This window comes from Nerophis lumbriciformis, linkage group LG04 (genome assembly GCF_033978685.3).
Source record: "Nerophis lumbriciformis linkage group LG04, RoL_Nlum_v2.1, whole genome shotgun sequence".
Taxonomy (NCBI): Eukaryota; Metazoa; Chordata; class Actinopteri; order Syngnathiformes; family Syngnathidae; genus Nerophis; species Nerophis lumbriciformis.
Window position 1 is genome coordinate 27,847,171 of NC_084551.2, and position 26,704 is coordinate 27,873,874.

Genomic DNA, 26,704 nt, shown 5'->3' on the forward strand with positions numbered 1-26,704 from the left:
AATGTTTTGCCAAAAAGCGATTGATATGTCAATTTCAGCATATAGTATTTCTTGAGGGACTTAGGAGATAGATAGAAAAAAGATATACATACTAAATTGTTTCAAAGCCCAGAGAATACAATGGCATGGGTGAATGAGAATATTAATATATGCACATATTTACAAAGCGGTCGGTTTGAAATGCAGAACTAAAAACTTAAGGGCGAAGGTTTACTGTAAGTCCAATAACCAACCACTAGAGGGCGACACAGAGCAATGTTCCAAATTGGAAGCGAATCAAGAATACATTGACCCGTTCAGTGTATTGTTAATAATTAACCTGACGTTACGCAAACATCTTAACTCCCTGATTTTGAAAAGGAACACGTGCATTCATGGAGATGACATCTTTTATTAAACATTTATTTCTGTACATTAAAAAGGCACCACAATGTTAACACATGCACACCTGACAATCAATCATACATCCTAAATGCATTTCAAATGATTAATAATTTAACATCCTATTATAAACAGTGTCAGTGAACTACTAAAACATCAGTTTGGCAAACAAGTGATCGTATTATTGTGTGGCAATGTATTCAAGCATCAACAAAGTCACCTAACTATCGTAATACTATAACAGTGTATGCTATCCCATTAAAGCATCATTTTCTTATGTGAGTACTTAGTGTGTAATCCTGCACATTAATCATGAATCACACAGTAATCTTATCAGATTAAATCAACAGTTGATGTTGTGTTAGGGACAAGAAGTGATACCAAATGAACTCTATTTATCATTCATAAAAGTTTCACGTGAAATTACTTTCGATCCCCTTTGCATCAATCCACCACTGCGTGTTCAAGGTTTTTTTCATGAAATTGTGCAACCATATTCTCGGTTATGCATGACACAAAAACAGCACGGCTGGTGTTTTGTGGTTTTGTTTGATGGGAAATATTTCCTTCAATGAGGATGTGACACAGAAAAAAAGGAAGCCGCAGTGTTGATGTGAATTAAAAAAACTGTTTCCTAAGCGTCAGTAAAATCCTTCATTGAAAGTGTATTACAGTACACTTTCAATGACCTAAAAAAATGTTGGTCATTGCTAGTGGAAATACAGTATCAATTTTCAAAAATCTAAAAGACACACACAATTTTGACACAAGTTTGTAACAATACAATACAGTGTTGTGGATGAAGTCGTGGTGTTGCAGGTTAGATCCTCCACCGCTTGAAGCCCATCACCAAACTGCAGCCGTAGCACAGCGTCACCACAAACGCAAATATCTGTAACAAAAAACAGAGATATAAAATGAATAACAGTGAGTGGGAGTAGTTAATGCCTAGATTATTTTTTATGAGCACAAACGTGAGAGAAATATCCTTCCCTTTACTTGTTTGCGCCCCCTTTTTTTTGCCTGTTGGCACCTTTCTTTCTGTATTTTAGGTGCCCATTAGTAGTCTGAAGATATTTATAAAACTATGTTGCCGTGTTCCAAACAAGCTGTGGCGATTTGCCAACAAGTGTGATGTAGTTTTCCACTGTGATATGTCCATATTGATGTTTTCCTTGCATCTTTGTGTGACTTCGCCATGCTTATTTCTGTTGTAGTACCTGCTAAAATGTGACCACATGAGATCAACTGCTCTGGTACTGGCTGCATTAACCAACACAAGTCACTCCCGGGGAAGTGCCCGCTTAACTTTTGTGTTGTGTGACAATGTGCTTACAATGTGCTAGCAAAAGACACACCGACACAAAGCACACGGAGCCCGCTTTGGTCTGATGGTAATATACAGAAGGATTTACCCAATCCCGAAGTCAGTTGCTACAATTTATGGCAACAGTGGATACAACGATACGTTAGCATGTAGCAACCCCCTGATAATATTAGCAAGTAGCAAGTAGGACACCTGCACATGTAGTTACATAGTTAGGGTTGAGCATACATTGCTAGCATTTTGTATTACTTTTGTTTTTGTATGCACTGCGCTACAGAACTGTTACTGCAACCCCTAGTAAGATATTATGGATTCATCAGACTTGAAAGACGTTCATTTAGTTGTTTAATTTCGCGGCAGACGCACTTGCTCCTCCACCACCGTGCTGAAGCATTTAATGCAACATTAATCAAGCTTTTTTATTATTATATTGTAATCTAATTCTTGATTATGACAGACTATATTTAATATGGAAAATTGTAAATTGTTCTTTGAGTGCAACAAGAAAAACAATGTGTTTCATGCCTTTTAATTTATATTCTAACCTTCTAAAATTGTTCTTTGAGTGCAATAGGAAACATATGTTTATTGTATTGTAAGATTTTCGGTTAAAAGAAAGCCAAAATTGATACTTTTTCATAATTCCCATTATTTGGAAAAATATCAATAAACATTTTGGTACCGGTACCAAATTATTGGTATCGGGACAACCCTACCTCCTACTATGTGTATCACATTAAGCTATTACTAGTCTTCCAGTGATAATGTTAATTGAAAGAAACAGTTTATTTGCCGCCATGGAGGTGAGGATTGCTAATCTAGAAACTTTAGGCTACACTGCTTTGAGGATGCGGTCAATTGTTTGTTGCGGTCAAATTTGCGGGACACGGCTAAGCTGTGTCATCAACATGCATTATCACGTTACAAAAATAGCATTAAATAATAAATATAGTCAATTCAATATAGCAGTAAAAAGCTCTATCGTCGGCCAAATTTCTATCATTTATATCGTATAATCAGGCCTGGAAACAAGTAGCCATGCTACGCAAGGGACAAAATGTAAAAAAAATAGTATACTATGTGACCTTTAAGGAGCACCAGCTGCGCATAACCAAACAGACATCGAGAAGGGTATTCTAAAAAGTAACTTACCGTGGCTACTACATTAATGCTGTACTGGTTACCAGTGAGCACCGTGAATACATTTCCTTTAGGGTAGTGTATACACATCACAGCTGTGGTGCTGTTTGGCAGCGGTGCGATGATGGCTCCCCCGTTGGCTGCTGTCACCGCCGCTTCCAGCACGAAGGCGGAAAAGTAGAAAAGCAGAGCTATGAAATGGTAGAAGACATCCTGTGAATGAGAAAAAAAGATGCGTTGGAACTAGAATGGAACTTAGGAGAGTAAAGGGGAGAGAAAGTGGGAGACTATCCTAACTTGTATTTGTTTATTTATTCTGTTTGTGTATTCATTGCCCGGCAGGATACTTTCTGTTTTATCATGAACTATGTAGACCTTACTTGTTATTGACAAATGGTGTAATTTATTTGTTGCTACTTCCACTAAAAATCAAATATGGTCTGCACGTTTTCCATGAGCCTGACTAAAACTCAATAGTCTCTTTGTTGGCAAATCTCTCCAAAGTCTAATTTGTCTGTTGCCGTGCTACCAGTTCATTATGCACTCAAACCTGGAAGAAGTACCCTTGTCTTTTTCCTCTGAGACCATTTTCATTCTAGGGTGTAGGCAAAACCTCACAGTGACTCATAAAAATACAAAAAAAGAAAGCATCTACAATAAACAATAGATAATAATAGCCGTGTAACTAAATAAGTATTTTTGCAAATAAAGCTCAAAGTGCACAACAATTAAAACAGCGATTTCCAATCACTGTGCCATGGTTCGAGAGATGATCATGTGGCCAGCAGGACATAACCCCATTTCACTTAATTGGTCCAACAATTGTTTATATACATCATAATACATAACACTGTATTTACAATTGTACTGTACATTTATCTATCTATGCAACAACACATAGTGAAAGGTAGAAGAATTCAATGCACTTCCACGAAATAGCAGAAGGAACATACTATGCACTATGCAATAGCACTTAATTCACCTGGTGGGCCAGAAGAAGAAGAAGAAGAAGAAGAGGGACGGACGGAATCAAAATACTCGCCGGCTACTTTTAATAATGATGGCGCTTCCTACGTTTCTACCTCAAACGTCCAAAAGCTGCTGAAAGCCTTGATCCAGGATGCCATGGGGAAAAAAACTTAAATGGTGCCTTTTGGCGACAGTTAGCAGCTTGGTGGCTCATAGCTGGCGAGCTAACGCTTGCTAGCGTGGTAGCATTGCTTCATTTTTACAGGTGTTATAGGTAGATAGTAGTGATGCGTCCGGCAACACCGATGCATCGGCGCATGCGTCGAGCTCATAGAGCGAAACCCTGTGTCGGTGCGCGTACCGCTTTTAGAAAGTCACGTGACCGATCATGAGCTGTTTTGGTCACGTGACCGATACGCGAACTGTGTCGCACTGACGCCTCCTCTGTGCCCTGTGAGCGGCTCTTTTCTACAGCCGGAGAAATAATAACTAAGAAGAGAAAGCGTCTAAAATTGAATACGTTGGAAAAACTGTTTTTTTAAAAATAAAAATGTGTAAAAATAAATAAATAATAATTTCCAGGTCCACAAGCATCCTCATTCACAACACGTTCTCTTAGATTTCCATGTTATGATACATGTTCACATTATTTGACTGCATCTAAAAAAGACAAAAAATATATTTTTATTTAAATGAAGTTATGAAATAATCCTAAATGAAATACAATGACTTGGTTTATATTATTGTATATACTAGGTCAGTGGTTCTCAACCTTTTTTCAGCAATGTACCCCCTGTGATTTTTTTTTAAATTCAAGTACCCCCTAATCAGAGCAAAGCATTTTTGGTTGAAAAAAAAAAGATAAAGAAGTAAAATACAGCACTATGTCATCAGTTTCTGATTTATTAAATTGTATAACAGTGCTAAATATTGCTCATTTGTAGTGGTCTTTCTTGAACTATTTGGAAAAAAAAGATATAAAAATAACTAAAAACTTGTTGAAAAATAAACAAGTGATTCAATTATAAATAAAGATTTCTACACCTAGAAGTAATAATCAACTTAAAGTGCCCTCTTTGGGGATTGTATTAGAGATCCATCTGGATTCATGAACTTAATTCTAAACATTTCTTCACAAAAAAAAAAAATCTTTAACATCAATATTTATGGAACATGTCCACAAAAAATCTAGCTGTCAATACTGAATATTGCATAGTTACATTTCTTTTCACAGTTCTTTTTGACAGACATTTTAGTGACAAACCTGAGCTTGTGCTTCACTGAGTTTATGAACTTACATTCATATTTTGTTGAAGTATTATTCAATAAATATATAAAGGATTTTTGAATTGTTGCTATTTTTAGAATATTTTAAAAAAAATCTCACGTACCCATTGGCATACCTTCAAGTACCCCCAGGGGTTCGCGTACCCCCATTTGAGAACCACTGTACTAGGTCATAAAATCAGTGTCAGTTGAGTCGGTCCATAGGTTGCCTGTAGGGATTTTTAATGTCCAGCAGATGTCATTATTTAGTGACACAGTATCGACACAGTATCAATACTAGGGCTGCAGCTAACGATTATTTTTCTATCGATTAATCTATAGATTATTTTTTTCGATTAATCGGTTAATCTATAGATTATTTTTTTCGATTAATCTATAGATTATTTTTCCTTTTACCGATTATTTTTTTTATTTAAAATGAAGAGGAAAAAATAAATGTAGGCCAGTTTTTTCAAAAGGCATGGCTTTTATTTACAAAAAAAAAAGTATGGCCACTCAGTCAACATTGACAACAACATGACAAAATATTCTGTAACAATGTAAACATTTAAAACTTTTAACATTTAACAAAATTAAAAGTAGCTTATTTGCTTTTTAATGTGCAAATATAAAAGTAAACATCCAGTGCAAATCTTAATATTCTGGAATAGTATAAGCATTTAAAAAGTAAAAGTATTGCTTATTTTGCTTTAAAATGTGCAAAAATAAAGATAAACATCCAATACAACAAAGTGCAAAACGGAAATATTCTGTAACAAGTGTAAACATTTCAACAAAAGTAAAAGTATTGCTTATTTGCTAAAATGTGCAAAAATAAAGCTAAACATCCAATACAAAAAAGTGTACAGTGTAAACATTTCAACAAAAGTAAAAGTATTGCTTATTTTGCTTAATAACACAATGATAGTATGATTAAAGTGAAAGTTAATTGTTGGTTTGTACATAGTATATGTAACTGTTAATGTTGTAAAAGGTATTTGCACAACTAATTAACGTTAGCGTTTGTGACACGTCTTGTGCCGTGGGGTTCTTTCAGGACTGACAGACTGAACGCCAGACGGCTTTGCCAGGTTTACAATCTTTTAATTTTACACAAAGTCTTTTCTCTTCCAACTCTTTTCTCTTTCTTTCCTTGCTTTTCAGCTCCTCTTCCTCGCTCGCTCGTCGTCCCCTGTCTCTTGCGGCGTCGCTCCCGGCGCGCCCCGCCTCGCCGCTCGCTCGCCGCCGCCGCCTCTCCACAGCGTTAAAGAGGAGCGCGTCTTTGTAAACACTGAACAGGCACGCCAAACGCGCCTCTCAGAGCAAACGGTGCTTTAGTTTATGAATTTACAACGCAGATACAAATGACACATTCATGTTTTTGTGTAATAATGACAACGTATACGCACGCGGACGATTGACTTGTTGATGGTGATGGCAAGAACGCTGTCGGCGGTTTTCTTTTCAAATGTTCGTTCATAGCCGTTGTGCTGCTATGATAGGCCATTTCCGCTCGACACAGTGTGCATACAACAACATTATTAGGCCGTTTATTGAAATACTCCGACACTTTTGACGACTTTTGGCGTGCTTTTTTCCCCTCGCTCGCATCGTCTGCTTTGCGCTCCGCCATGACAGTAGTGTGACGTAAATATGCGACGCGCCGACGCACAAAAACGGCGTCGACGTATTTACGTAACCGATGACGTCGACTACGTCGACGCGTCGTTTCAGCCTTAATCAATACAGTTTTGCAATGTGTCAAAACGCTTCATGACGCCTCATCAACCCATCACTAGTAGATAGGTTATAGCTGCATCGCTCGCGGCTCGTCATATATTTAACCGAGCGTTTCACTGACGGTGAGCATCCTGACGCTGCTTCATTAACACCGCCGCTGTTTGACTCGTGGCCCGGGGCAGACGCTCGTAGTAACAGTCACGTGTTACTATACCGACGAGCTAACGTGTCCAGGTTATAACCATGTTGTCAATAAACACACATGGACTGAAGCTAAATTGTCCACTGTCCACTGCAGCATGTGAATGCAATGAAAATAATAAAATCTGAGCCAACCAGCTGTTAAAATGTTGTCCAGGTTAATGTTTTGGCCATTAAAGACCATTCATTTCAAGATTTCAACTGTGATTGGGCTTTAAACAGGTGGCTGACCTGTTCAGATGAGTGTAACTGCTACTGGTCAAATAATGTGAAATAGCATTTAATTTTACATGTATGCAATGCCATTTAAATGCAATTATAGATAATAATAATAATAAATACTGTGTAGTGTTGTAAATAGTCAACGGGAAGGATTCTATTAAGATATAAGCCATGAGCACTACACAGCCAGAAAAAAACCTAGGCAGGACAAGTACAAATATTGGGGCAAGTAGATTTGAGAAGTCAGGCAAGTAGAAAAAAACCTTAACGTTGAACCCTGCATGTGTTGAGCTGCTGCCGCTTAAGGTTAGACGGCACTGTACATAGAGCGCTTCTGCTCGTTAGTAATAAATTCTAATGTTGGATGTTCACTCCTTTACACAGATGAGTATAGAAAAATATTTTCAACGGCCGAAAAGGGCTCGACTTGGAGAGGAGGTAGGCCTACAGTTCGGACCACAGGTGCGACCTGTTCAGCAGCAGCAGCAGGAGGAGGAGGAGGAGGAGGTTGACTGACTGTGGCAGGACACCTCTGCCTCTGTTTCACTTCATGTTGCTGGTAAATAATATGGTTGTAGTAGTAGGCTAAAGTTAAATTATTTAGTATTCACTAATTAAAGGGGCAGAGCTTTAAGAGACATTTTAGCTTTTATATTTTATAAGATATATTTTTTGTAAGAACCACAATTAATAAATATATTTCAGTGAATCACTAATTGTTCAAATCTGTATATAAATATGTACATAAAGTGTTGTAATTATATTCCAACTCCGCGTTCTTCTTGGTCATCGCCGCTGCCGCGGCGATTTTTTCTGAGGTGGTACTTGGTGAAAAAAGTTTGAGAACCACAGCAATAGAGAACACCCATGAGCTTCATTGTTAGCCACCTCGCACTTGCCGTACTATACAAAAAAGAATGAAATGTGTTTTTTTCGTACAGAAGAATTATCAATGATAGAACAATTTCCCCAAAAAAGTGCAGTACCTCTTTAAAAAATCTCATACACAACTGGTCTGCTACGTCAGGAATACTTAACCTTTTCGACCTCGGGGCCCAACTTTTCCAATTGGAGAGGGGTCCGGGTACCACTAAAATATTAACACTGAATTCGTAATTTTACGCTTGATTTTAATCATAATTAATAATTATAACTGATTGATTGATTGATTGAAACTTTTATTAGTAGATTGCACAGTACAGTACATATTCCGTACAATTGACCACTAAATGGTAATACCCAAATAAGTTTTTCAACTTGTTTAAGTCGGGGTCCACGTTAATCAACTAACCTACTTGCAGTTTCCATCCATCCATTTTATACCGCTGGTCCCTCTTGGGGTCTCGCAGGGGTGGCCTAACAGTCTAAACCTTATAAAAAAAATCTGAAACCATGTGTTAATCACAAAGATTATTATAAAGGATTAGGTCAGGCTGATTACAAAAACAAAAACTAATCAAATATACTGCAAAGGAACTCATTAAAACTGGAAAAAAAAAAAATATTCGTACAGTTATGCAGTGCTACAATAAATAAATCCTAACCAAATTTACGTATAAATACAAATACTATATTTTTCTTACATAAGTTGTCATTTTAATATCCATAAAAATACCCCATCAGTATGGAGTGTGTGGCGCTCCAGACTATAATTGATAGCTGTGGTCTTACACAAATAATAAATGAACCCACGCATCGCAACGGTAATACGATAGATCTAGTGCTTGTCCGGGGTGTCACCACCTCCAAAGTTATGATCATTACCTCATAAAATTAGAAGTTCTGACTCATTGTCAACAAGCTACTAATAACCACTGCTTTAGCAGCCGCAACATTAACATTTGACTCTAGCTGGCCTACTGCCTTAGGTAATGGGGCCATTCCCAAATTATGTGGGCTCTATCGATAACCTCACTAACAACTTTAACGATGCCCTGCACGACACCATTGATAGTATAGCACTGCTAAAGCTAAACATGGCCCCTAAAAGGCGTACCCCCTGGTTTACAGAAGAAACTAGAGCTCTTAAACTATCATGTAGAAAGCTGGAACACAAATGGCGTGCGACTAAACTTGAGGTTTTTCCATCAAGTATGGAGTGAAAGTTTAATAACCTATAAACGCATGCTTACCTTAGCTAAAGCTAATTACTACTCCAATCTCATCCGCCTCAATAAAAACGATCCTAAATATTTGTTCAGTACAGTAGCATCACTAACCTAACAAGGGACACCTCCCAGTAGCTCCACCCACTCGGCAGATGACTATGAATTTCTTTAATAAGAAAATTTAACTCATTAGAAAGAAGATTAAAGACAACGCCTCCCAGCTACAACTGGGTTCTATTAACACAGATACAAATGTATATACGACGGACATTGCCCTCCAAAATAGTCTCTCTCCTTTTGATGAAATAACATTAGAGGAACTCCTGCGGCGTGTAAATGGGACAAAATAAACAACATGTTTACTTGACCCACTTCCTGGGAAACTTATCAAGGAGCTGTTTGTGATATTAGGACCATCAGTGCTAAATATTATAAACGTATCACTTTCCTCTGGCACTGTTCCCATAGCATTCAAAAAAGTGGTTATTCATCCTCTGCTCAAAAGACCTAACCTCGATCCTGACCTCATGGTAAACTACCGGACGGTGTCCCACCTTCCCTTTATCTCGAAAATCATCTAAAAAATTGTTGCACAGCAGCTAAATGAACACATAGCGTCTAACAATCTCTGTGAACCATTTCAGTCCAATTTAGGGCAAATCACTCTACGGAGACAGCCCTCACAAAAATGACTAATGATCTATTGCTAACTATGGATGCTGATGCGTCATCTATGTTGCTGCTGCTTGATCTTAGCGCTGCTTTCGATACCGTCGATCATAATATTTTATTAGAACGTATCAAAACACATATTGGTATGTCAGACTTAGCCTTGTCTTGGTTTAACTCCTATCTTACTAACAGGATGCAGTGCGTTTCCCACAACAATGTGACCTCGGAGTATGTTAAGATAAAGTGTGGAGTTCCACAGAGTTCGGTTCTTGGCCCTGCACTCTTCAGCATCTACATGCTGCCGCTAGGTGACATCATACGCAAATACGGTGTTAGTTTTCACTGTTATGCCCCTAAAGCTGACCAACACGCCAGATTGTAGTCACCTGGAGGTGTGTCTTAATGAAATTAAACAATAGATGTCCACTAACTTTTTGCAACTCAACGCAAAGAAAACGGAAATGCTGATTATCGGTCTTGCTAGACACCAGCCCTTATTTAATAATACCACCTTAACATTTGACAACCAATTACACAAAGGGACTTGGTAAAGAATCTGGGTATTATCTTCGACCCAACTCTCTCATTTGAGTCACACATTAAGCTCTATGTCTAGCTCCATCCCATCTTGCTGATTGTATTGTACCATATGTCACGGCAAGAAATCTACGTCATGTTGTAGATTTTAGCGCTTCCATATCGAGTGCACTGGCAGATATAAGTTAGAACTCTACACTACTTTGTATTAGAAATGGCAAAAGCGGAGGATGCATGTGCATGGATAAGATAGAAAAAAAGAAGGAGCTTATTGACTACAGCGTTGGACTACAATGGCAGACTCGCACAAAGCTCTTCGGGTAAAACTACCATATATGGAGATATGCGCTGACGTCACAAATTGAAATTTTTTTTTCACAAATTGGGCAAATTCCAAACTGCTCGTTTGGAGGAAGTATGAGGGAAAGCAAGATTGGTTTATAAATATCTCCGGCATGCTTTTATGGTTTGATTTCAAATTTTTAGAATTTATGCAGATCCCAAATACACAAAAACTGGTAGCAATAGGTAAGAAGAATTGGTTTTGCATAACACGTCTACTTTAAATGGTTATCCAGATCCTAAACAAACTTTTTGAGGTTATTCCTTTTTAGTGTAATGGTTATCTGCCAATTAACTCTAAACAATATATCTCAACTTCTTTCTAAACAGAGCTGGTTGCAAGTGCCAATACATGAACCGTGAAGGTTATTACTTTTAATCTTGCTTAGTGACCCAGGATAAAGTCCAATCATTCCACACATCATAACAAGGTACACAACACTACCAGGGCAAAAAGTAGACTAGGCATCTTTAAAAGTGGGAAGCACTAAAAAGGCGCAAAAAAAAAAGAGTGAAAGACGAGTTTGTGTTGTCAATTCAGTGAGGCCTTTGTTGTGTTCTGGCATGAGCTCATCATCCATGTCACTCATTGTTAGGATGAAAACAAGCAGCAGTACACGTTGGGCGACTCAGAGGAACAAAGCTTGCAGCCTGGAGCAAATATTGGAGCCCAAATGTCAACGGACATACACAGCACAGTATTACTATCATATAGGGCTATAAGGATATTGATCTTATTTGTTATTTTATAGTAAATATACACAACAGAGTATGTCATTGAAAAGACATAATTTGATGTCTCTGTTAGTAGAAAGCAAATTGTCATTGGAAGGGAAGTTGTTTCCAGTTTTTGTAAATACAATTACTAATACAGTGCTACCTCAAGTTACAAGTCATTTAAGACAAGGGCTGTTTCTTGGTTTTTTGTTATGCTTTCGGTTGAAGCAATATTTGTAACCAGGTTTGTGTCGTTCCAGCACTTAAAGGCCTACTGAAATGCGATTTTCTTATTCAAACGGGGATAGCAGGTCCATTCTATGTGTCATACTTGATCATTTCGCGATATTGCCATATTTTTGCTGAAAGGATTTAGTAGAGAACATCGACGATAAAGTTTGCAACTTTTGGTCGCTGATAAAAAAGCCTTGCCTGTACCGGAAGTAGCAGACGAGTAGCGTGACGTCACAGGTTGTGGAGCTCCTCACATCTGCACATTGTTTACAATCATGGCCACCAGCAGCGAGAGCGATTCGGACCGAGAAAGCGACGATTTCCCCATTAATTTGAGCGAGGATGAAAGATTCGTGGATGAGGAAAGTGAGAGTGAAGGAATAGAGGGCAGTGGGAGCGATTCAGATAGGGAAGATGCTGTGAGAGACGGGTGGGACCTGATATTCAGCTGGGAATGACTAAAACAGTAAATAAACACAAGACATATATATACTCTATTAGCCATAACACAACCAGGCTTATATTTAATATGCCACAAATTAATACCGTATAACAAACACCTCCTCCCTCCCGTCTACATAACCCGCCAATACAACTCAAACACCTGCACAACACCCTCAATCCCACAGCCCAAAGTACCGTTCACCTCCCCAAAGTACATACAGCACATATATTTCCCCAAAGTTACGTACGTGACATGCACATAGCGGCACGCACGTACGGGCAAGCGATCAAATGTTTGGAAGCCGCAGCTGCATGCGTACTCACGGTACCGCGTCTGCGCATCCAACTCAAAGTCCTCCTGGTAAGAGTCTCTGTTGTCCCAGTTCTCCACAGGCCAATGGTAAAGCTTGACTGTCATCTTCCGGGAATGTAAACAATGAAACACCGGCTGTGTTTGTGTTGCTGCAGTCGGCCACAATACACCGCTTCCCACCTACAGCTTTCTTCTTTGCTGTCTCCATTGTTCATTGAACAAATTCCAAAAGATTCACCAACACAGATGTCCAGAATACTGTGGAATTTTGCGATGAAAACAGACGACTTAATAGCTGGCCACCATGCTGTCCCAAAATGTCCTCTACAATCCGTGACGTCACGCGCTGACGTCATCATACCGAGACGTTTTCAGCAGGTTATTTCGCATGAAATTTAAAATTGCACTTTAGTAAGCTAAACTTGCAATTTAATTAATTTAAACTTGCATTGCAACACATGCCGTATTGGCATGTGTTGCAATGTTAAGATTTCATCTAAGGCTGCAGCTAACGATTATTTTTCTATCGATTAATCTATAGATTTTTTTTTCCGATTAATCGGTTAATCTATAGATTATTTTTTTCGATTAATCTATAGATTATTTTTTCCGATTAATCTATAGATTATTTTTCCTTTTACCGATTATTTTTTTAATTTAAAATGAAGATGAAAAAATAAATGTTGGCCAGTTTTTTCAAAAGGCATGACTTTTATATACAAAAAAAAAAGTATGGCCACTCAGTCAACATTGACAACAACATGACAAAATATTCTGTAACAATGTAAACATTTAAAACTTTTAACATTTAACAAAATTAAAAGTAGCTTATTTGCTTTTTAATGTGCAAATATAAAAGTAAACATCCAGTGCAAATCTTAATATTCTGCAATAGTATAAGCATTTCTAAAGTAAAAGTATTGCTTATTTTGCTTTAAAATGTGCAAAAATAAAGATAAACATCCAATACAAAAAAGTGCAAAACGAAATATTCTGTAACAGTGTAAACATTTCAACAAAAGTAAAAATATTGCTTATTTTGCTTAATAACACAACAATGATAGTATGATTAAAGTGAAAGTTAATTGTTGGTTTGTACACAGTATATGTAACTGTTAATGTTGTAAAAGGTATTTGCACAACTAATTAACGTTAGCGTTAAAGAGGAGCGCGTCTTTGTAAACACTGAACAGGCACGCCAAACGCGCCTCTCAGAGCGAAACAGTGTTTTAGTTTATGAATTTACAACGCAGATACAAATGACACATTCATGATTTTGTGTAATGATGACAACGTATACTCACGCGGACGATTGACTAGTTGATGGTGATGGCAAGAACGCTGTCGGGTGTTTTCTTTTCAAATGTTCCTTCATAGCCGTTGTGCTGCTATGATTAAGGCTGCAGCTAACGATTATTTTTCTATCGATTAATCTATAGATTATTTTTTCGATTAATCGGTTAATCTATAGATTATTTTTTCGATTAATCTATAGATTATTTTTCCTTTTACCGATTATTTTTTTTATTTAAAATGAAGATGAAAAAATAAATGTAGGCCAGTTTTTTCAAAAGGCATGGCTTTTATTTACAAAAAAAAAAGTATGGCCACTCAGTCAACATTGACAACAACATGACAAAATATTCTGTAACAATGTAAACATTTAACAAAATTAAAAGTAGCTTATTTGCTTTTAATGTGCAAATATAAAAGTAAACATCCAGTGCAAATCTTAATATTCTGCAATAGTATAAGCATTTCAAAAGTAAAAGTATTGCTTATTTTGCTTTAAAATGTGCAAAAATAAAGATAAACATCCAATTCAAAAAAGTGCAAAACGGAAATATTCTGTAACAACAGTGTAAACATTTCAACAAAAGTAAAAGTATTGCTTATTTGCTAAAATGTGCAAAAATAAAGATAAACATCCAATACAAAAAAGTGCAAAACGAAATATTCTGTAACAACGGTGTAAACATTTCAACAAAAGTAAAACTTTTGCTTATTTTGCTTAATAACACAACAATGATAGTATGATTAAAGTGAAAGTTAATTGTTCGTTTGTACATAGTATACGTAATTGTTAATGTTGTAAAAGGTATTTGCACAACTAATTAACGTTAGCGTTAAAGAGGAGCGCGTCTTTGTAAACACTGAACAGGCACGCCAAACGCTCCTCTCAGAGCGAAACGGTGCTTTAGTTTATGAATTTACAACGCAGATACAAATGACACATTCATGTTTTTGTGTAATGATGACAACGTATACTCACGCGGACGATTGACTAGTTGATGGTGATGGCAAGAACGCTGCCGTTGTGCTGCTATGATAGGCCATTTCCGCTCGACAGAGTGTGCATACAACAACATTATTAGCAGAGGTGGGTAGAGTAGCCAGAAATTGTACTCAAGTAAGAGTACTGTTACTTTAGAGATTTATTACTCAAGTAAAAGTAAGGAGTAGTCACCCAAATATTTACTTGAGTAAAAGTAAAAAGTATGTTGTGAAAAAACTACTCAAGTACTGAGTAACATACACACACATATCATATATATATATATATATATATGTGTATATATATATATATACACACACACACACACACACACACACACACACACACACACACACACACACACACACACACACACACACACACACACACACACACACACACACACACATATATATATATATATATACATACATTGATATATACAGTATATAATTTATATTTATTTATTTTGCCGTTTTTGTTTACATGTTAAAGGTGTTTTAATAATTATACATGCATGTTTAACATATAGATTCCTTTCTTTCATGAAGACAAGAATATAAGTTGGTGTATTACCTGATTCTGATGACTTGCATTGATTGTAATCAGGAAGCAGTGCTGGTAACGTCCACGTTTTCAAATGGAGGAGAAAAAAAGTTCCTCCTTTCTGTCTAATACCACATGAAAGTGGTTGTTATTTGGCATCTTATTTGTCCACCTTCCATATTCGTTTTTATACCCTTTACAAGAAATACATTGGCGGCAAACTCCGTAGCTTGCTAGCTTGTTTGCGCTGGCTTTCGGAGACTCTTATTTTGAAAGCGCAGGCGCGATGGAGCGGGACTTTTATTGTGAAGACAGGAACTGTGCAGTCAGTCTTTACGGTTGAAATAAAAAAAGGGTCTTTTTTCCTTCACACTTTTGATTGATTGATTGGAACTTTTATTAGTAGATTGCACAGTACAGTACATATTCCGTACAATTGACCACTAAATGGTAACACCCGAAGTTAGCTCGGAGCCAGTCAGGTCATGTGACCCCTGGCTCTGTTTGATTGGTCCAACGTCACCAGTGACTGCATCTGATTGGTGGAACGAAGTGAAACGTCACCAGTAAGGCAGGCACTTTGAAGGTCTGTCTGACAGACCAAAACAAACAAAGCGTGCATTAACAGATCGATAAAAATTAGTAGCGAGTAGCGAGCTGAATGTAGATAAAAGTAGCGGAGTAAAAGTAGCGTTTCTTCTTAGGCCGTTTATTGAAATACTCCCACACTTTTGACGACTTTTGGCGTGCTTTTTTCCCCTCGCTCGCACCGCTCGCATCGTCTGCTTTGCGCTCCGCCATGACGGTAGTGTGACGTAAATATGCGACGCGTCGACGAACAAAAACGTCCTCGACGTATTTACGTAACCGATGACGTCGACTACGTCGACGCGTCGTTTCAGCCCTAATCAAATGTGCTCCATTTTGAGAGATACTGGATCTGAGAGATACTGGATCTGAGAGAATGATATACTACTTACCAAAAAGTTCCAATCAGTATTGATGCGGTCTGCCAGGCCGGTGATGAGTAAGGTGAGGTAGGCGGAGGAGAGGAAGAAGGCAATGACAGACACACACATGACCCAGCCTTGCAGCAAAGGAACGGGAACATTGGAGGAAGCCACCAGGATCCATACTAAACCACCAAATAACTGCAAACACAAGCATCAAACACTTCAGCATCGTAAATATTAGCATTAAACATTAAGGTATTAATCAATCAAAATATAATATTTAACACAAACAATTGTGTTTTTAATGGCAATAAAACACATAATGACAGCATTTCCACATATATAAGATTGATACCTTGGCATGTGGTAACAATTCACTCAACATTAGGTACAGTATGCATAAAGTGTTGCAGAGGGTCCCAAATACGTGCAGAACATGTAATTGCTATGTTTTCAATTTCTGTCCAGTCCATCCTAAAGCAGCTTGATCAGACTGGAGATGTTTTTGAGCTATGATCTTATTATTTGTGTTTGTTTGTGTTTTAAGTGCTAGAAATCTTCCTCAGCCAACACTGAGGAAGATGAATACAATTAATTAATTGCAAAAAATATTTAAATACTGTCTGTGCCCAAGGTAATAGTTTATTATTCATTGGTGTTAATAGACTTGAATTACCTGTAATGTGTGTGTCCCGCTAAAAAACTTTTGGAACATCACAAATATATTTGATGCTCCCTGTCCGTACTTGTTCATAAACACATTACAATGGAACCATCTGTGTAAATGAGCTTGATAAAAAAAAAATTCAAAAGCATTTGGTCTGACAGAGAATAAGGAGACAGAGCAAGATGGATGCCAATTATGCCAGATACTCTTTTTCAAAATAGCGATAAGCAACAAATCTAGTAAAGAAACTTCTGGAGACTAAAACGGAGAGGCTCTAAAAAGGGTGAAATGTTTCCTGGGTTTTAAAGTGGTTCTATGATGAAATTCACCTTTTCTCACTTATAAATTAGTTTAGTTTAGTTTAGTCTTTATTTGAAGGAACAATGCACAGAAACATTAAGCTCAAAGACAGATATGTTCTGTACCAAATTATAGCTAAATAGCTAATTTCCATCTGCAGTCCCTGGCTACCTAAATTAAAGGGATACAAAAATCATGCAATAAAATTATGACAATAAAATCATACTATAGCATGTAATCAAATTAAGAAAAGTCATAAAATGCCCTTTCATGGACACATACTTAAAATACAATACAACCACACCTCTTTTACATCATCACACAAAGACAATACATGCTCTTGTTCACATCTGTCATCATTTGTAAAAAAACAACAACCATGATTTTAACAGACACACCTCACAATTTACAACAAAAATGCTCTCATGGATGAATATAATACACATTAAGTTGATGTGTCAAACATAGTGCCCACCTTAGTGACCGTGTGAGCAGCTTTGATTACTCCAAAGCCACTTTTTAACTTCAATTGTGAATGAAGAGTAATCTGTTACACTTTTCAAGTTTGTTGTGAGGTCGTTCCATTCCTTTATGGCTTTTATATGAAAAGGCTGATTGTGCAAAATACGATACACTGCCCCCTGGTGGAGGCTCGTGTGTTTCTAGTTGTCACAGCAGATGTAAACTGGACAAAGTGCTTAAGTGGCGCTGGTGCAGTGTTATTTAGGATTCGATGGGCCATTCGTATTGATGCTAATCTTTGAATGTTAGCTAAATTTAACAATCTATATTTTTGGAGAACTAAACAGTGATGGTGGTGTTGTGGTTTTCGGTCAAAGATTTTGAGCGATTGTTTGTGCAAAGTTTCCAATGACCTCAGTGTCATTTTGCTTGCCTGCGACCAACATGTTATACAATAACAAAAACGAGACATAATCATTGCATTAAAATAAGTTTGAGCTGCCTCCAGTGTTAATGAATTCCTGATACATTTGAACGTTTCTATGTTGTATTTAAGACTCTGGCACATCTGTTTGATATGTTTTTTAGAGCAAAGTGTTGGCTCTAAAATGACACCCAGGTAACGATATTCACTAACATTTTGTACGGTATTTTTATTTTTATTTTTTTGTCATAAATAAATACAATCATGAGTGCTTACGGACTGTATCCCTGCAGACTGTATTGATCTATATTGATATATCATGTAGGAACCAGAAATATTAATAACAGAAAAAAACAACCCTTTTGTGCGAATGAGTGTGAATGAGTGTACATGGAGGGGGAGGTTTTTTGGGTTGGTGCACTAATTGTAAGTGTATCTTGTGTTTTTAATGTTGATTTAATAAAAAATAAATAAAAAATAAATAGTTTTTTTATTTTGTTTCTTGTGCGGCCCTGTGCCAATCGATCCACGGACCGGTACCAGGCCGCGGCTCGGTGGTTGGAACCACTGTTTTAAAGTACCAGTAGAGTGAAAAAACAAGTTCATTCCATATTGAAGCTATTATAATATACATCTGATTTATGACTCCAAAATACTTACAAAATTTGCAAATATGATCAAAATAGTATTAATCTCATGGAGATTCCCGAGCCATTTTGAGAGTTAATGAGGAAGCCAGTCATGTGATCCGTGATGTAGAGTTAGGAAGCACAGATCCCTCCCCCACAACAACAATGCTAATCATGCAGACTTTGTGAGAGCCAACAACGATTACAATTAAAATTATAATCCAGAACCTTATATTTTTGAGCGCGAACACAAAGAATGAGCAATAAGTTTTAGAAGCAGAGTGCTAAACGGATAATTTAGTTTAGATAAAGATTCAATTGCAATCCTAAAAGGTTGCCACAACTAGCGTCTTTTTGTGTATTTTCTGCCAACTCAGGGGGACCTGAAAGTCGACCAGCCTGTCGGTCCATGGCCACATTTGTCTACTACCGGATAACTAACCCCTAAACGAATAATTATTGAGCCTAAACCCCGTTTCAGCCACACTAAACCATCGTTTGAAGTCCCCCTCCTCGGATACATTTTAACACGGGTGAGTGACCCGTGTATTTCTTGAAACTCAGGCTCTTAGCTTTGTATGGACTCATTGATCGTTTACAAACTGAGTTCGGAGAGGAAGTGACACCAGAAAGACCAAGCGTGTGCTTTGTATTACCTGGCCATCGAGGGAAAACGGCGAATGCTTTTGGACAGGAAAAGCAGACTGTATCAGTTATTCAAATCAAATCAAATCAACTTTATTTATAAAGCACATTTAAAATTTACCACAGGGGTAGCCAATATTGTCCGCCATATATGTCGCGGACTCAACGTCAAGGTCCAGAGTATATAAAGTCACCAAAAACGAATGGACAATGAAGGTGAAGGCAAAAGAGTGAGGAGTGTCCTGACCAGATATCTAGAGCCCTAGATTGATTGATGTAAAATGTTCTTTTTCACATTGTGTACTTTCGTGTGCAATAAATATTTGATTAATTTATGATGGCTCAGGTGTGAGTCACTGCAATAGGGCCCCACAGCACACTGAATTCCAGTTAATTGAAATACCACAACACTGGATATTGTTCAGATAAGTAAAATTTAAGAACTTGCACACTAAGCAACACTGGAGGTGACTATGACGTCTCACAGACAGCAAGCGCACCTTCTTACATATGTTACATACATATACGCCCTCGCGGAGCAGAGAGGTTGCAGCATGGGTAACGTTAGCTGTGGTGCGAGTAGTAATACGAGAGAAAGAAGGTGCGAATCTGGTAACAAATGAAGGAAGAATTAATTCCCAAGAAAAACCGCACAGGGTCCATCCTCCGGCGGTGGTTTGGCTTCAAATGGGAATATGTCGAACAGACAACCGTAATTTGTCAATTATGGGGCAAAAGCATTGCTACAAAAAGTAGCATTACTGCTCATTTGTAGCATCATTTGAAAAGTCACCTGCTAGAGAATGAAGAGTGCTTACTCCGCATGTCAACATCTCCATTCGGTGCCACACCAACAAAATGCAGAGGCAACCATTTTTAGATCAACACCGTATGAAAAAATTAGTCAACAACAGAAGGAGATAACGTCCGCAGTAACCTACCACATAGCGAAGGACGGACACTATTTGATTTCATATTATGCAGCTCATTTTTATTTGACAGTTATTGAAAAAAGTGCACTTTATTTGTTTTAAACTATTGTAGTGGCGTTCTGTACAAAAAGTGCACTTTAATTTAGTGTTGTTTTGATATGTCATCTTAGTGATATCATGCACAAAAGTGCACTCATAGCTTGTTTTAAAATGTCTCTGACAATCTTGCACTTTCTGTTTTGAAATGACATGAATGTTTGTGCCACTGCTTAATAACTGTTTAATAAATACAGTTTTGGTCAATTGACTTAGTTGTGATTTCCCCCTCTGCATGAAAGTTTAAAAGTAGCATATATTAATGCAGTATGAACAAGAATGTTTTAATGTAGACACATAGAATCATCACATGGGCGGAATGGCGTAGTGGGTAGAGCAACCGTGCCAGAAACCTGAGGGTTGCAGGTTCGCTCCCCGCCTCTTACCATCCAAAAATCGCTGCCGTTGTGTCCTTGGGCGGGACACTTCACCCTTTGCCCCCGGTGCCACTCACACCGGTGAATTGAATGATGAATGATAGGTGGTGGTCGGAGGGGCCGTTGGCGCAAATTGCAGCCACGCTTCCGTCAGTCTACCCCAGGGCAGCTGTGGCTATGAAAGTAGCTTACCACCACCAGGTGTGAATGATTGATGGGTTCTACATGTAAAGCGACTTTGGGTACTTAGAAAAGCGCTATATAAATCCCAGTTATTATTATCATACTGGTGTGATTATATGCATAAGTGTTCATTCAAGGCTAAGGCAAAATATCTACATATATATCGTGTATCGTGACATGGCCTAGAAATATCGAGATATTAAAAAAAAGGCCATATCGCCCAGCCCTACTATGACGTGCGCATTTTCCGCGCATGCGTATTAGGTCGCGTTGCGCCGGCGGACGGAGGGGTGCGGGGGTCTTAAACGGTGGCATTGTTGTGTGTAGACACGGATAAGGTGAGGTGGGATTTACCCTGGATAGCCTTATTGTAAATGGGGCCTAATAATAGTTTAGGGAAATTCATACAACCGGAAATGTCGCAATATGTTACCGCTTAGCAGCTAAGAGCCTTTGTAACCTGTTTTGAAAAGGTGAGATGGATTTTAGGCCATATCAGCCATCCCTAAGTGAATGCTGTCTGCATGTGCTTGTTGATGTCGAATGGTCTCAGATGTTCCAATTCACAACAGATTTAGTACCAGGACTCTAAACACTAAATTCAGTCAATTTTATTCTAGGGACCCGGATGCAAAGCCCTGGTGGGCCGGATGTGGCCCTCGGGCAGCAAGTTGATGACTGCCATTATGTGCTTGTCGTTTTGGTTGAGGGTGTTCAAGTTTTGCACCGGTAGTGTATAAAAAATAACGAAGGTCACTTACAAAGTAAATAATATAAAGTTGTTAGAAGAAATGAGAGGAGAATGCGATCACCTTGCAGCTGTAAGGTCTTCAGCGGAGACCAAGAGTTAGCTATGCTAGCTAGCTAAACTTCCACTTTTCCTATCAGATTCCCCATACACTTCTACAGTTTTATTTTGGATCTCAGTCCATTTTTTTAACTGTAAAGCAAACGTGTGAACTTACTATTTCTAAGAGGACAAGCGCTCCAGAGTAAGTCCTCAACACTTCCAGTCCCAGTGGTAGCGAAAGGGTGGGCGCCGGGAAGGAGGTGGCAGCGGGATTCGTAGCGGGATTCGTAGCCGGATCCGACATCTCTCCTTCCGCCTCTCACTCGCTCTCTCTCGCCGCTGTTTACTCGTCCTCCCCTCTGGCTCTGACCCGTTGTAAAGCCACTGGAACAAAGGACAAGAGTTGTGGGGGGGAAATTCCTCAGGAGTCAAGTGTCCCCTATTGAACAGGTTGGACAGGTGCACTCCGGGCCACTCCCAGACGGCAACAATGCTGCTGCGTTTAAAGACATCACGGAAACATCAGTGTCCAATTGGACTGTGACCGAAAGAATGGGGCTACTATCCAGGGCCGCCTGAGGCTAAATTGGGACTCTCAGCACGATTTTATTTGGAACCCCCCCCAGAACGTATTATTTTTCAAATGTATTACTTTATACCAGGGGTCGGGAACCTTTTAGGCTGAGAGAGCCATGTAAGCCAAAGATTTTAAAATGCATTTCCGTGAGAGCCATATTATATTTTTTAACACTGAATACAACTAAATGCGTGCATTTTTAAGTAAGACCAACATTTTTAGAGTGTAACAAGTTTCTTATTCTTTTTAATAACATTGTTATTCTGAAGCTAACCAATAATAAATAAAATACTTCTTACCAATAATGCGACTTCTTGAACAGGTGCAGTAGAAAATGGATGAATGGATTAAAATGCATGAGAATGTTTTATATTTTGAACTTTATTTTTAACACTGTGATTACCAGCGGAATTATTCATTACTTATCGTGTTAAGCAATGTCAGCTAATATTTATCTGAAAGCCAGATGCAGTCATCAAAAGAGCCACATCTGGCTCTAGAGCAGGGGTCACCAACGTGGTGCCCGCGGTAGCCCGTAAGGACCAGATGAGTAGCCCGCTGGCCTGTTGTAAAAATAACTCAAATAGCAGCACTTACCAGTGAGCTGCCTCTATTTTTTAAATTGTATTTATTTACTAGCAAGCTGGTCTCGCTTTGCTCGACATTTTTAATTCTAAGAGAGACAAAACTCAAATAGAATTTGAAAATCCAAGAAAATATTTTAAAGACTTGGTCTTCACTAACTGACAAAGAAACAGATAGCAGATTTGGTGTCCAGTTCAAAGTGTGACATGAATTATTTAAACATTTGAGAGTTGACTTTTGTATTTTACATGAGTTATTATTTGTACAAACATGGTGCAAAGTAATTTATGATTTGTTAAAAAATATTAGTGGCTAGCTAGTTAAAATGGGATATTGTGATTTCACAAGACTGTCTTAGAAGTGATCATTTGAAAATGTTCAATTTGAAAAATGTGCATTTAGAGAAAATATAAAAATAAAGTGTTACATATTGGTATTTATCTGTTTCTATATATATTTATTGTGAGAAATCATTAAGATGATCAGTGTTTCCACAAAGATAAATATCATTAATTATTAATAATAACATAGAGTCAAAGGTAAATTGAGCAAATTGGCTATTTCTGGCAATTTATTTAAGTGTGTATCAAACTGGTAGGCCCTGCGATGAGGTGGCGACTTGTCCAGGGTGTACCCCGCCTTCCGCCGAATTGTAGCTGAGATAGGCGGTAGAAAATGGATGGATGGAAACTGGTAGCCCTTCGCATTCATCAGTACCCAAGAAGTAGCTCTTGGTTTCAAAAAGGTTGGTGACCCCTGTTCTAGAGCCATAGGTTCCCTACCCCTGCTTTATACCTAACTTGAATTTAATTTGATGCATATTTTGTGCTAAAACAAATGAATGGGAAATACAATTTTCAGTATGTTTTTGGTGCAAAGTAACAAATTAACATCCTTAAAACATATACAGTGGAACCTCAATTAAATAACTTAATAGGTTCTTGAACAGGGTTCGTAAATCGAAAAGTCTGTATGGTGAAGCAAATTTCTCCATAAAAAACAATGTAAATATGAATAATGGGTTCCAGCCTAAACAAAAGTCCATAGTGAAGGTTTGTACACTTAAAACACAATTTAAAGTGCCATACAGTAACGTAACAGAGAGCGAAGTATCAACATATTATTTAATCCATACCATCCATTTGCTACCGCTTGTCCCTTTTAGGGGCACCCTGGACAAGTCGCCACCTCATCGCAGGGCTAACACAGACAGACAACATTCACACTCACATTCACACACTAGGGTCAATTTAGTGCTGCCAATCAACCTATCCCCAGGTGCATGTCTTTGGAGGTGGGAGGAAGCCGGAGTACCCAGAGGGAATCCATGCAGTCACAGGGAGAACATGCAAACTCCACACAGAAAGACCCTGAGCCCAGGAATCGAACCCATGACCTTTGTATTGTGAGGCACACGCACTAACCCTTGTGCACCGTGCTGCCCATATTATTTAATAACAAGCCAAAACAATACAGTAATGACAAGCTGCTCTCCCTGTATGTGCTCCTCTGCCAACACATGTACACACAGAGAAGTCCCTTTGGTGGCCTTAAAATTGATCAGAAATCACAAAAATCTTTAACTTTAACAACCATATTGCTACAATAATAAACATTTAAAAAAGCAAAATCCACTCACATTAACAATGGCAAAAGAGGAGGTGACGAGAAAAGGAGCAGACAGAGGGGAAGAAGGCAGGGGACGTGTGTGTGTGTGTGTGTGTGTGTGTGTGTGTGTGTGTGTGTGTGTGTGTGTGTGTGTGTGTGTGTGTGTGTGTGTGTGTGTGTGTGTAAGTATGTGTGTGCGTGTGTGTGTGTGTGTGTTTTCTTGGAAGAGGCCCCACTGAACGAAAAGTAGTCTTTTCAGAGACATAGTTTGTACGCGGAGGGATAATTGGCTCGATCTTAAAAGTTTGTAAAGCTTGCAAATAGAGAGGTTCGTAAATCGAGGTTTCACTGTATTTGTAAACCGTTCTAACTTCATTCCGCCTAGCATTAACGCCCATTACCAGAACTAATGCCGTGCACCACAGGATCCACTGGGACTCAATGGGTATATTTGCCATTATATTCTTATTAGTGACGGGGCAGGAAGCGACTACAAATACGTTACATTAGTAGAATTTCTTAAGAAGCAACCTGTCATTCATTAACAAGTGGTTCTTCATTCAAAACGGGGGGCTCTATGGATCACGTGTGACTTTTCCAGAAAACAATCATTATTCAGTTATAATTATTGCAGTTCCATTTTGTTGGGAAAAAAAGAATATAAAGAATGTATATATATATATATATATATATATATATATATATATATATATATATATATATATATATATATATATATATATATATATATAATTTGTGAATACTGGAGAGGGGTGTCCAAAGAGCAGCCATTTGTTTGTGGGTCACAGCTTGCTTTTAATCTAGAAACAGAAACAAAGAAGTAAAAGACAACAACAGCAAAAAGAAGAAAAATAAAAACAAACATGCATAAAAATAGAAAAAATACCAATGAAAATGCTAAAAATTAAAATTAAAAAAACTTTGTCACCTATAACAAAGCTGAGAGCAGACTGCTTTTTCTTAGCATATGTAAATTGGATTTTTTTTTTGTCTCTAATGTTATGGCATTATGGAAACCATAATTGGATAGACTACATTATTAGGGAAATGTACCGAACAATGTTTTGATCATATGGTCATATCAGCAGACCGCATACAGTATCTGTCATGACTTGGTCCTTGGGTTTAGTTTTTCCAGAAGGCAACGGAAAGTTTGCTCAGGCGAGACGGGAATGTGAGTACATATTTTATTTTTTACACTAACAAAGGACAAAAAAAAGAAGCAAACAAAAGGCGCGCACAGTGGCGGAGAACAAACTATGAAACCAAAGAGACTATAGCACAAAGGCAATTAACTCAGAACACGGTACAAAACACTTACTGTGGCATAGGACTGTGAACATGGCTCGATGATAAATAGTGTGCAGAGCATAAATGCGGATGTTGCCAGGCTGACACTCTGAATACAATGAACTTAAATACTACAGACATGATTAGTGAAAACAGGTGCGTGACTCAAAACGTGAAACAGGTGCGTGACGTGACAGGTGAAAACTAGTGGGTTGCTATGGTGACAAACAAGAGTGCACAATGAGTCCAACCGTGGAACAGGTGAAACTAATGGGTAACCATGGAAACAAGACAAGGGAGTGAAAAGCCATAAACTAAATAGTCCAATAACTAAACAAAACAAAACATGACTAAAACAAAACATGATTACACAGACATGACAGTATCAAGTTGTATCGATTCATAGCACACAACTTACAGCATTTAAGTCAAATATACATGTAGCTACTGCTTGAAGTGTATACAAATTCATGATTTCAGTCTGTACAAAAAAAAACAACGCATTAAATCGCCCCCCCTACATCCGTTAGTCTTTCAGTACGCCGCCCTCTGTGGAAAACATTTAGTGCTAGTATTTCAACAATAAACTGGATATAGATGCAATAATAATTTAACAACTCATAAATAAGACATTTTTTTTTGTAGTTTATTAACAGTGTCAAAAGACAAAAGTGTCTCTAAACTTTTGACTGGTACTGTATGTCTGCCACATCATCATAGAAAAACATGAA

At 38.0% G+C, this 26,704-nt stretch overlaps 1 protein-coding gene across 1 annotated transcript; it reads right to left on the reverse strand.

Moving 5' to 3' along the window:
- Positions 1–371: 371 nt before the first annotated feature.
- On the reverse strand, positions 372–24,709 carry mal2 (mal, T cell differentiation protein 2). Its single transcript, XM_061951309.1, has 5 exons — positions 24,694–24,709; positions 22,068–22,276; positions 16,415–16,585; positions 2,861–3,061; positions 372–1,273 (listed from the first exon to the last, which is right to left on the reverse strand). The coding sequence occupies exons 2-5, from the start codon at positions 22,194–22,196 to the stop codon at positions 1,202–1,204; spliced, it is 573 nt and encodes a 190-aa protein (XP_061807293.1). The 5' UTR covers positions 22,197–22,276; positions 24,694–24,709; the 3' UTR covers positions 372–1,201.
- Between the last annotated feature and the right edge of the window lie 1,995 nt (positions 24,710–26,704).